This window comes from Crocodylus siamensis, chromosome 1 (genome assembly GCF_052110815.1).
Source record: "Crocodylus siamensis isolate JL-2025a chromosome 1, ASM5211081v1, whole genome shotgun sequence".
Classification (NCBI taxonomy): Eukaryota; Metazoa; Chordata; order Crocodylia; family Crocodylidae; genus Crocodylus; species Crocodylus siamensis.
In genome coordinates, this window is record NC_143395.1 from 254774553 (window position 1) to 254787682 (window position 13130).

General features: G+C 38.2%; 1 protein-coding gene across 5 annotated transcripts in view; it reads left to right on the forward strand.

Moving 5' to 3' along the window:
• Positions 1 to 13130, forward strand: part of DYRK1A (dual specificity tyrosine phosphorylation regulated kinase 1A) — a 131047-nt gene that overhangs the window by 96052 nt on the left and 21865 nt on the right. For all 5 annotated transcript variants that reach the window (XM_090060702.1, XM_090060691.1, XM_090060681.1 and 2 more), the window contains one exon: positions 3820 to 4019. In XM_090060702.1, the coding sequence (XP_089916828.1) occupies positions 3820 to 4019 (200 nt within the window). The remainder of the gene's footprint in view (positions 1 to 3819; positions 4020 to 13130) is intronic.

Here is a 13130-nt window from a genome sequence, read left to right on the forward strand (position 1 = left end):
TGGCTATATTACCTACTATTATACGGGCTGCTATTATACAATACTATAATACTGGCTGTATTATGAGAGAGTCCTGTTCTGTCACTGATACTCCAAGTTGCTGTCTCAATACAAATAGGGACAAAAGTTTGATTATTTCATGCTTATTTTTAACACTTTTTTAATTATTAAAGGAAAAGATTGTGGTAATTTTCATTGGGATTTCTGTAACATACATCATTTAAATAAGAATTGTAATATTCTTAGGGCACTAATATGTACTAACAGTGACTGAGTATAGAAAAATTCTCATGAAAAATCTTTTTTCCTAATTTTTATGTATTCCTAAACTTATGCCCTGTATATGATTATAATGTCATTGAGTAGTTTACCTAGGGTCCCAAGTATTCCAGAATTCTGCAGCTATGGTATTTGTCTTTGAATACACTCTTTCCTACCAAATTGTGCTCCTGAATCTAAACTTTTTGTTTTGATCCTGGTTTCAGAGATAGCATTAATGTTCTGAACAGTTTGCACACGATGAAATGACTTCTGCAAGAATCCCTGAGACAACTCTTAAGACTTAAAAGGTGTTAACTAATAAACTCCTTCATTTAGCTCAGTTAGAGCTGTGTGGATTCTGTGATTTCATGACTGTGGAGTTTGACGTTTTTGTCAAGATCTTACCAGGCTCAGTATTTGGTCCACAGAGTTTACCATGTTGTTGGAGCAAACCACCTATTTTTTTTTTGTCTCTTGCCCTGCAGTTGCCTTTTGTAGTCCAGTTTTCTCCCCCGAGGGGGAGTTAATTGAGTTAGAGTGATTTACTTCTTGTACTGTATGGTAGAATGGGCAATGTGGGTCAGTAAGTTGAAGTTAGTTAGGCTTGCAGTCAATGGTGGGAGTTAGAAATGTGGACTTCAGAAAAGTAGAGCAGCTGAGGCTCTCCAAGGTGAGCTGCTAATGCTGAATGTAAGGTCTCCCTTTTTCTCGCGTACTTTTTCTGGCACTGGACAAGGTGTTTGATTTAAGTGTCCTGGCCAGCATCACAAGAATAGGAGCCTCCGAGCGACTACATGGTTGGAAATAGTAGTAAAAATTCCATTTTTTTAAAGCAAGTACCAACACATTATACTTCTATATTGTCAATTATGAGCCATATATTAAGAGTCTAGGAGGATGGGAGTTATGGGAAAGAGGTCTTTTCACTCTTCACTGTACGCTACCATAGATGACATCAGCACAGATACTAGAGCTCTCATAAATTAAACATGCAGCACATGGAGTTCCTGGGAGCTCCCTCATGCCCATGGAGCTTGTAGGAGGCCAGAGAATTTGGCAGTGCAGCCTGGTGCGAAATTCAGGGCTACAGGGCCATGTTTGCCATGGCTGTCACTGGTTGGGTGGCATGCGAAGGCTGTGCCAACACAGTGCCACTCACCCTACTGCTGCCAGGTCTGGATCTGGCCTTCAGGGACCCCTGCAGTCCAGATCTGGCATGAGGGGTGTGGTGAGTTTGATATCCCTGACACAAGTGATGGCACACCAGATCCCAGAAATGGCTTCAGCACCCCACAAGTCTCCTTAGAAATAAGGAATGGGGAACCATGTTTTCATCTTCTTTCCTACTGATGCTGACCTAGTGGTAGTACTAAACTGGATATGATTATGGGCAGTCTGCTGCTTGATTAGCAGCTAGTTTATGGTTTGGAGGAAGCTAAAGTTATATTGTAGAAATTTGTAGAAATAATTTAGTGAGGATTGAATAAACAAATGGTTTTCAAGAATCGAAATCTTGTCATTGTAGAGTATATTCACTTTTTTGCCACAGTGTGTACACAGGCTCTGAATTAACACCACATATAAAATAGTCTCTAAGAAATGTAATTGTCTAAGTGTTTTGGCAACTTAAAATTCTTATGTTTTTCCAAGGTGTTGTGTATCAGCAAAATTAAAAAATATACCCTTTAGGTATCTTTCTTGACATAGTTACAGTTTTTAAAATGTTACATTGTGCAAGTGTAGCCATAATAATATACAGTATGAGAGACTTTATTTTAGGACAGGCTTTCAGTATCATCCTGTTTAAATAAATGTCATCTTTTGTGGTTTAGTGTTCACAATTGAAGACTTATTTGTTAGGGAATTTTAGAAGAAAAATATCCAGATAATTTCTTTTTTTCCTTTAAGTATTTCCAGTGAGTTCAACATTACAGGACAGCCAGTAGAATTAGCATTTCCACAACTGGACCCCATTTTGCTAACCAACATATCCATTAAACCTGCTTTGAACTTGGTTGTAAAATCATTAGAACTCTCTAGTGCTCTTTTACAGAAGCGTAAAAAATAAGTATAGATGGGATGTTGAGAGATTATTTAGCATTCTAATACGGGGTGGACAATGCTTTGATGTGGGTGGGGTATTGAGGGAAAGAGGCAGAGTGGCCTACTTGAGTGGGCACTAGGACCTGGCCTCCTCCTCCACTTTTTTCCCTGTGATCCAACTGCAGCTCAGGATGGGCAGAGCTTCCCTCTGCCAAAACCCCTGGTGCCTGACTGGTCTGGCACAGGGTGAGCTCTCTATCCTCGGTCAAGGCCCAGGCTACCTGACTCCAGTGTGGCACAGGCAGAGCTGCCCCCCAACCAAATGCCATTGAAGCCAAGGCTTCGTGGGCTGGGCTGTAGGTTGCTGACCCATGTTCTAGCCTATTGTGCTATCCCAAGACGAGATTAACTCTACTTAAACATACTGAATATCATGTTACAGAGCTGTTGGGGTGCTTACTGGTGTTCATGCCACTTTAAATAAATCAGCTGTAAAACCAGCAGATTTTTTATTTCTGGTGTAAATATGAACTGAGAGTCTGGAAAGCAAAGTTCTTTCCTGCTCATCTTGTCATAACGTGTGACCTCTGGCAAGCAAGGAACCATCAGCTCTTGTCTAGTTTAATCTAATTTTTTTAGTTTACTACACCACTCTCTGGAGCTGTGAAAGTAATTAATATTTTGATTTGCTGGCCAAACTGACATCAGGGGAGGGGGCTCAGGTTCACTTGAAAATGTTTTCTCCAGTTTTTTTCAGAAAAAAATCTTAAATATTTTTGATAATTTTTCCCCTCCGTGTTTTAGGTAAATATAATAAAAAATTGAAATTAAAATAATTTCAAAGAATAAATTTTAAACATTCTGTTCTAACATGTTGAAACAAAGTACCAGACCTTTTGGAAAAAAAATTTCCAGCAAAATCTGTACACAAATTTGTGAATAGCTTTGATTGACCCAGTGCTGTATTTTTATCAGATAACCATTTGAAACATTTTTTCCCAGGCATAATTATACTTGTCTCTATCTCCCAGATTTTACTGTGACTGCAACATTTCCCCTAATTTTTAAAATATGCTTTGTCCCTTGCAGCTGTATGAAACCTCATGGGATCAGGCAAAACTGAAAATTAAGCAAACTTTCCAGAAGGATCTTTTCAATGCATAAAATAAAGTAAAAGACCAGAAAACTCTGTTTTCCTTCAGTCTTTGTTTAATTACAACAGATTTCAATGTTAGCTGTAACAGTAGGAGGTAAACAGTTTTTCAAACAAATTATTTTTAAGTTGGTTATGTGCCTTCAATATACCTTTGTGCTGCACCTTTCCATATTATTCCCCATTGCAAGTGGGGAATAATAATGCTTTCTTTACTTTTTTGAACTCTAAAGGCTGCTATATATGTGCAAACTATTAATTTATCCAGTGTTGTTTACTTTGTAGGCTAAGAGAACGGAGGTCAACTGATGCAAATATCACGGGCATGAATGCTATATTAAAATGTTATATTGTTTTCCTAGGAGGAGAGACTTCAGCATGCAAACCTTCATCTGTTCGGCTTGCACCGTCATTTTCATTCCATGCTGCTGGCCTTCAGATGGCTGGACAGATGTCCCATTCACATCAGCAGTACAGTGATCGTCGGCAGCAGAACATAAATGACCAACAAGTTTCTGCCTTATCATATGCTGACCAGATTCAACAACCTCTAACCAATCAGGTTTGTATTATCAAGAAAGACGCTTTATATTTTTGAATTGCATGCTTTTTCCTTAAAAATTTTGGATGCATAACCCATGAGGCATTTTTGACGAGTAGAAACAGTGATCAGCAAGATTAACATCTGATAAGTGATCTGATCTTTATCTGATCAAAATTTATTGTTGGTGGGGGGGGTTTTTTAATTCAGAAAGCTTGCTGTATTCTGAGAACTCATAAAGAGCAAACTTTGAAAGGAAGAATTCTGTTTTGACCATTTTAGTCACAGAAATGCAGTTAAAAGTAATGGGATAGGAATCTTTGTCTATCAAGGATGAGTCTGAGGAGAGTCTTGCTACATGTAAATTTAAGTTAAAATTTGATTGCTTTACATTATTTTTGTTTAAGGAGAGATTGTTGGGGAATTTTGTTAGTAATTTTGGATTGTAAAGTAGTTGTAGAATTTTTTGGTGCAAATATCCTAATTTAAAATGCTAGAACAAATGTGGGCTATCACCAGAACTTTTACCAGTGGTCCTCTGCCCCATCAGTACTGGGCATTTTTTGCACATGGTGGTTCCCATCTTGAATAGGTGATATGGGTATACTGCAGGAACATGAAGAGTAAAGGTGGTTGCCCTATGGCTGACAGAATCAGTCTGCCTCCCTTTGCTACCTTTAGAATGCTAACATTTCCCCACTTTTCCCTGAATAGCCTTCCTCAAATTCTCCTTTTATCTCACAGGAAAGCAGATTACTTTCTTTAGAAACTTGGTCCAGCAGCTACTCTGTGCATATATGTCTAAGAATTGACTTTTTAAGGCAGAGCTGAAAAGCACCATATAGGCTAAAGAAGTGGTCCAACTGAAGAGAAGGGAACAGTGTCGCTTCTCCTTTGTCCCTATCATCTTGGATGCGCTGCACTACAGCTGTGAGAGTCTTTACTTACATATAATTTACTTTAAAAGTAAGTGAAGAGGGAACAAACTGCAAATGGGAAGAGACTGAGGATGCTCAGGATCAGTCCCCAAGAAATATATGATCCTCAGACTTAGGATAAGGTGCGAATGAAAAAAAAAAAAAAAAGGGTTGCTGAGATCTTTCAGAGGAATCCATAAGTGAATGCAGGCCTCTCTAGAGTGACATAGTGGGTGATCCTAACTGTCAGAGGATATGCTTTCCCTTTGGAAAAAGAATGAGGAAGATCACTTCTGTGTTTAAAGGTGTGTGGAGTTCACAACCTACCTCTACAAGGAGCACTGTAGGGGAAAACATTTAAAAGTCAGCATTTGATTGGATTTGGTGCTTTTTTATGTTCTCTAATGTTAAGAGAAGGATAGATGTCAAATGCAACCCTTTTGGGATCTACTGTGCTTTTTATGATAGATATGACATACAGCATACAACTTCCTTGAAAACCCAGATGGTCTCTATGGCAGCAAAGAGAGATTCCTGTAGAGTGAGTCAGTTATGAGCTGATTAGATAAATGATCATGGCCAACCTTGTTGAAGAGTCAGTCCTGTTTGGCAGATTGTTCCAGAAGCTTAAAGATCTCTTTTTTCCACAAATGAAATGTAGGCTTCCTGCAATACATTAATATTTGTCTTGAGCTTTTGCCTCTATAAATCTACCCCTATGCACCAGGGAAAATATTGCCTTTATCCCTAAAAAGAGTCCTGGCAAAGTCCAATTTTTTTCATACCCACAGAAGAATGTTTGGAGCCCTAGGAGTCGACCTGAAAGTATATTGCTTCTTGCTCAGTGGATAGCCTATACCATGTTGTTGCACACAGTAGCCTTAGGTTTTTAAGAAGACTCCTATTTCATCAGATTTTTCATTTGGTCATCTTATTCTATTACCAGAAAGCAGCAGCATGTACAAGACTTCAGATGACCTGCAGAATCTGTAGAATATACCAGCAATTCTGGTTTCCTCAGACCAGTGGGAACAGAGGGCTTCATTGATCTGGCTCAGTTTCCCAGTAGTGGTGACCTGTACCAAATACTACATCTGATGAAAGCATCCTTAATTTTGGATTCCTAAGAAGATGCAGAATAAAATTACAAGATCAGTCTGTCAGTTTGAGAGTGCTGCTATGCTCCTTATGGCTTTGGATCCATGTCCCAAATTAGCATGCAATCAGTGATTTCTTTGTTACACAATATCAGGGCATTTGCAGATCTCAGGCTGGTCCAATACAGGCACTAGGTATGTACAGCAATTGGGATGAATTTTATGAGTCAAGATGGAGTACCAGAGTAGACTCTGATCTGTAAACTCAAGGTGGAATCATTGACTAAAGGAAGAATTCCTTCCTGTCTTCATGTCAACAGCTGGTCTGTGTAAGAACCTAGCTTTATATTAAGTTGACAACAGTGTAATTCAGAGTTCATGTCTGAAGCTGTACTGCCACTTGCCAGCCCTGTGGATAGTGCTCTCCATGAATTATCTAAAAGTGCTGTAATCCATGGTTGCTTGCTTGGATGGTCCTGCTGTACCCACATCTGTAAGAGTGTGACAGTCATTCCCACTTTGAAGTCAAGAAGCAAGATCCACTAAAGAAGTTCAGGTTGTACTATCAACTTTGTCAGCAATCAAGGTGGCTAAAAGTGGGGTTTTTTTCTGGATATCAGAAATCTGAGAAGTAGCTCTCTGAGTTGTCTCTGATAATTAACTCCATTAAAGGTGCCAACTCATTAAGTTTTGAAAAAGTTGGTGTCGCTTGGTGGGAATAGGCCACAGAGAAGAGAGGTGGAGCCAGTTGCACCCAAATGAAGGCAGAAGAGTTCATTTTGCTTCAGTAGTGTACTGTTGAATTCCACAGCTCTCTTCTGATTCTCCCCCTTTCTCTCTAATCACTGCTTCAGACTTCCTTGGAATCATCTCCATCCTTCTCCAACTTTTTATTGGAGATTCCACAAGGCACTGTCCTTGGTCCCCTTCCCTTCTCCTTTTGCATTTTTATCTCTGGTTTATCTAATCTGCAAACAAAAATTTAACATCTTAAGCTGATGATTTCCTTCTGTCAAAACAAAAATCTGAGCCTCTCTCTTTATCCCCTCATGGATGTTTAGCTGTCAGCTCAAGCTCAGTTTAGATAAAACAAAGCAGTTAATCTCTTTACTCACTCAAAGCCCTTTGCAGTACTTTCTTTTTTGCTCACTCTGAACACCACCATAATTTTGGTTGTCATGTGGGACCATAACCTGGATGCTGTCTTCCACTTGGACCTTTATTTAGACTGAGCTAATCTTACAGATGTTTTCTGTGTAACATATCTAAGGTAATGGCCTTTCTTATTCATGTGCACAGCTTAAACTCCCATCTGTGGTCTCATTTTGCCTTTATTACAACTGCTTTCTCCCTGGCCCTGACAAATATATTTTTGCTTTTTCTGCATCTGTTATAAATGCTGTTGCAAAGATTATTTCCTATGCCATCGCTTCAGCAAGATACCAACATTCTGTGTCTCTGTTGGCACCCTTTTGTCTATCATTTGAAACCATCTACTTGTCTTTAACCCCCTGGATCCTTTCATGGTATATCTTCCCACTGCCTATCATCTCTCATTTACTACCAAGATTAAAATCTAATTGGCTAAGGATGCCAGTTTCTTTTGTTTTATACTAACTTTTTTTTAAAAGCTTGTCTGTAAAGCTAACTTGCTGTCCTCCAAAACACTTCTCAAAATTCTCCTTTTCTATGATGCTTAAAAATAGAACTTGATGACTAATAGGTGTCTGGTAGATTGAATTCCTTTGCAGTCATGGTGACCAATTTTACCTTGTTGTTTCTTGTACTTCCCTGTCTGTTTTTATGGCCATCTGTTGTCTCTTACCTTCTTCTTGGTTTGTAAGCTCTTTGTATCAAAGATCTCTTTTGGTCTTGTGTTTGTAAATTCCCTATGGGCTTTCTGGCTCATAGGCACTATGGTAAAATTAAAATAAATAACCACAAACTTTACCAAGCCTGTCTGTGTCCTACAGCAGCAGGTACTGGGAACATAGGCTTACAGATGTTTATAAAAAATCCAAAAATACATGCTTTACTGGAAGAGGCAGTATGTTAGTTTGACCCAGCTCCGCAGTGTCTGTATAGATCGGGTGCTTCAACAGGGCTTTTTGGCACTTTTATCTAATAGCTGATTCAGTCGGTTATTAGATAAAAGTGCCAAAAAAGCCCCACTAAACTGCTTGATCTATTCAGATGTTGGGCGAGCCAGGTCCAGCTAATGCAATGCTTCTTTTGGGCGTATGTTAGGCTCAGTGCAGGAGCTCATCAAGTTTGAAGTAAAGTGCCTTTTTATTTATTTTTATAAACACCTGTAAGCATCCATAATTTCCTGGAGAATAGGCATTCTGACCCTTCAGTAGGTTCACACATCACTACTGGTAAACTAGGGATCTGAGCACATATTGCTCTTGATTTCCACACACTGTAATAGTGGTTGGTATCAGACCCTGGTTGTTTTTGGTACTATCAGTCCTTGTAGAGGATCGCATGCCCTGGGGACAGGGTCTCTGTGCTTTCATAGTTCTGTTACATGTTCAGTAATACTTTTTTGGAGCCCTTCACTTCTGTGAAAGTTTCTTTGCTTTGTTTATTCATTAGCTGTATTTGTAAACAGTGTGAGAGTCTTGAGATACTTGGCTTGCTTGAAACCATTGGACAGCATGCTTAGTTTTACAGACTCCGTCCTCCATCTGCTGGCCAGATTACAGCACTGCACTGCACCAGTAGCTACTGTTCAAATTCACTGCTTTAGCTGGCAGGTTTTTCTGCTGCTGAGAGAGCCTTTCCTCAACACTCAAATATTTCATCTTTTGAATGAACCCAATTCTTCTTAATTTTAGCGGGGGGAGAAAGTTTATCATGAATTTGGTAGACTGTAAACTAAGGATTTTATCTAACTCTAGTTTTGTTTAAAATAAAGCTCAGGAAAGAAACTGCAGTTTTTTGGATTCTCAGATTATTAGGAAAATATGTATTTAAAATATCTCCCTATAAAGCACACAAATACTTTACTGATACATTCTTATATACTGCCAGAAACAGTGGGATGAATTGGGGAAATCTTTGTTTCAAATGTTGTGATATTACACTGTCTTATATTACCCAGCAAATTAGAAACTTCTTAGATCCAAGAAGCTGACTCTGGTTTTCATTTAGGCTTACGATGCTACAAGCAAACAATTAAAAATTTATAAATTTGCCCATTGTCATGTAGTGAGAGCTCTGAGAGAAATGCACACCTCAGGCAGGTCATCATTTGTTCTACATCTGGCTGGGTAGTATAAGACAGTCCCCTCTCTGGGTCACCAGACTTCTTAGGTAATTCCTTTAAAAATCTCTAAGCTTCCTCTCCATCTAGCAAGACCATTCTGAGACAAGGTTGATCCTTCTAATGATGTCAGATAAAAATTGGAAATTGTTATTGTTTCAAACATTTCCCAAATAGATTAAACAGGTAATCCTGTATTACCTGCTAGTGTTAGTCATCTTTTTAATAGGGTAGTCACATTGCCCAAAACTTTTTTCAGAAATGTATGTATCATAAGAAGTTGATAAAATAAAAACAATGAGCTGGATTTGTCTAGGAGGCAGGCTGAGGTGTGACTTCCACATAACATGATAGAATTGATGTTCAGCAGTCCCAAAACCAAGAGGTCAGATTGAGGGCCATTAGTTTTCTCTCTTTGTTATGATATGGAGTGTCCATCTTCCTCACAATTATACTGATCATCCTTACAGCCAGTGCTTCAATCAGAAAGCCAAATGATGTAGTGGCACTTTTTGTAATAGTCCATACTTCCCTTTTTTTAGAAGATTGTCTTGACGCCTTCACCAGTCCCTGTCCCGAGTGAGAAAAGGACCAGAAATTTCACTTAAACTCGACCATGTTTTTCACTTGCTACTTTCTGATATGGCTTTCTAAAATGTTTTACACTTTTAGTGTGAGTACCGATTTAAAGTATTAACTGTATTGATCTCAAGTATTGTGTAAAAGTCTGTATTTTCTTAAATGGATCACAAAGGAGAACTTTGTGAATGTTTCCAAACATTCAAGTTTGGAAGAGTAGGGAAAAATTTATTAACCCAATATGTAGTAGTAAGTACAGAAGTTAAAATTGGGATTATTGTAAATCTAAAATAATAATTTAAAAAGCCCCTTAAAGATTCATGTATAAAGAACAGAAAGTGTTGACCTGAAGATGATTCAGGTTTGTTTCACAGATAGTGTTCTTGTACAGTTCTATACATCACACTTTTACTACATTAGTAGAAATAGGAAAAGGTCCTGCAGTACATAAATAGTATCAGAAGATAACTTAGCTCATGTCTGTCTTAAAGATTTCTCTTGGCAGAGCCGTATCAGCTAGGGGCATGGGAAAATCACACCACATAGCCGGTGTAACTGTTTGCCAAACCTCTGCTATGGACTCAGCTCTGTCAGAGAACTTTGGAGAGTCAGAGGAAGCTGATGTGAGGACAGCAAGAAAAAACACCTTTTTCCTGAAAGCAGAGCTGTGTCCACACTTGCTACTATAGCACTAGCCATGCAGTTAGTGGCAGTTGCCCCCATTGAGCAGACATAGCCTTAATGTGCCATCAGTGAAGAACTGGTTTACAAACTGCTAGACAAGGATAAAAAACACCTGCTACTAAATTAGGCTTTTAAATTTATCTAAATAATGTGTAACAGGCTGGTAGCTGATATTTTGATGTCCTTATATCAGGATTGGATATCTTTCTGGAATATTTGCTATAACCAAAGATAAATTACTAGACTTGATTTAGAGGTCAATGTGTGTGCTTTAATAGCATGAGATCTGCAGATAATGAGCTCAGAAGAACCAGTTGTCCCTTTAGCTGTTGAAATCTGTAAATCTATTCAATAAGTCTTTTAAAATAATAGATTTTTTAGTTAAAGCGATAAAAATATAAAATCCTTTCATTGTACACTCTTAGTCAAGTCAAAACAATGCCATATGTAGCCAGAATCTTTACAATTCCTTAATAATAAATTGCACATCTCGTAAAGCATCAAAATCTCTCTTTCTGTTAGATCATACATTTTGTAGGGTAAATATCATAAATACAAGTCATAAATATTCTGTAACAAAGCATAGTTGTCATTTTCTGAACCAGTAGAGTACAAGGCCTCATGTGCTGAGGGGTTTTTGACAGTTGAATGCTTATCTATTCCATCTTTTATCAAACCCAATAAGACTAAAATGTCATCAACTGTAGAATTAGACCATACAATCTTTCAAGTTGTTCTGAATCAATTCTGAAATGAAAACAGATCAATTTATTTTACATAGTTGGAACTCTTTGATTTGCTACCTATTTATTTAATTCTATCCTATTCTAAGTGATTACTATATATTGATTCTCAACAGTAGATTTGTATGCTAGTTGATGTCGGTTTATGAGGAGTTGAAAATGTAATCCCTTTACTTGTGATTTAAATTCCTTAGTGGCACCACCTGCTGCGAGTATGACAGCTCCCTATAACCTAAATTAGGATAATGAAGATGGAACAGTATTGTTTACTGACAAGTGTCATTGAAGTAAAAATACTTACCTGGTACTTTTAAATGTTTTGATAGTTGTGTTTCAGCGTTCAGTTTTCATGGGACTGCAATGTTGTCGTCTGGCCACCAGATAGAGACTGCAGCCTGCAAAAGAAGGCTTTTGTTTTTTTTCAGTAGAGCAGCCTTTGAGACCAAAGGAAGGCAGAATTACCATAATACACAACAGTATATGCTTAAGAATGTAGCTAAAACTTTTTAAATACAGGCTTTGGAGGAAAAAGAAGATAGTAAGTTTCCCTCCTTGTCAGTCTTCCTCTTCCCCAACTCTTTCTTCCCCCTCCCTTTTTAGAATGTAACTAAAAAGCTTATAAAGGTCAAATTATGACTTCAGTAATGTTAGCAGCCCTACTAATCTTCAGTGAGGCTGTATAACTATACCTGAAAGCATATTTTAACTTGCAAAGTGATGGTTTGGGACTTAAGAGAAGGAAAGAAACGGGCATAATTTTCTCAGGTTGCCTTTCTGGTAGGATAAGCTGGGTGTTGTAGCTGTTGCCATTTTTCCAAAAAGCATGGTAGTTAGAGCACTTCTCTGGGGTGGTAGTGACCTGGGTTAGGTTCCCTCCTCTGCCTGAGGAGATGCCAACCCAGATCACCTAGGAGAGTACTCTAAACTGGTATTCTGGGGTGGGTTGTTTGATCTCATCTGTTGATGTGATTCCAATTAGTGAAGTAGACTGTGCGATTTGTTCAGAAAGAGAAGACAGTGAGAATGACTGTATAATCTGGTGGGTTGGCACACCACAGAGGTCAGATCCCTGCTTTCATCCAGACAGGCCACCCCCTACCTCCTTGACAAGATGAAAAGCTGAATCCTTCTGTGACAATTCAACATTTTTTTTGTTTGGCCACCCAACTGGAAATCATCTATTTGCACGGCCCTATTTGCAAGTAATTAAAAAAAATTACTACATTAAGTGGAGAAGATGGGGGGCAGGCACCGGAAATAATTCTCCTCCTTTCTCCTTTTTCCAGGTCTCTCTTTCAGTTTTGTTTCACAATTTGATAGTTAACCAGTTTCTCTGCTTTACTGATGGTGTATGCTTTTCTCTAAACTCTGCAAGAGGTGCTTTCAGTAACAGCTAGACTGAAACTTGAGCAGGCAGCAAACTAGAGTATACATAGAAGAGAGAGAGATGATCGTTCCTGAAGATGTTAATGTCCCTTCTTGACCCACTCAACATACTTCTCCTAATCATGAACTGGAAGCAGGAGAACTTCTGTTTCCTTAAAAACGTAAAGAAATTGTGTTGACTGTTGTTTAAAGTATATTTTTTTGAAACTTTTAAACAAGTCAGTTTTAATATATAAAAGTAGGTGGCATTTCAATATTTTAAAAACATACATGATGCTTTAGATTTGTCTGTAATAGATCTGGTTCCACCTAGATACTGCAGAACATAGGCATTCCAGCTTTTCTTCTGTAATATTGAAACTAATAAATTTTCAAGTATAGTAACTATGCAGTTCCAAAATCACACGTGTGGCATTTTAGTATTTAAATACTTATTTCTGTATCCATTGTATTTTTAT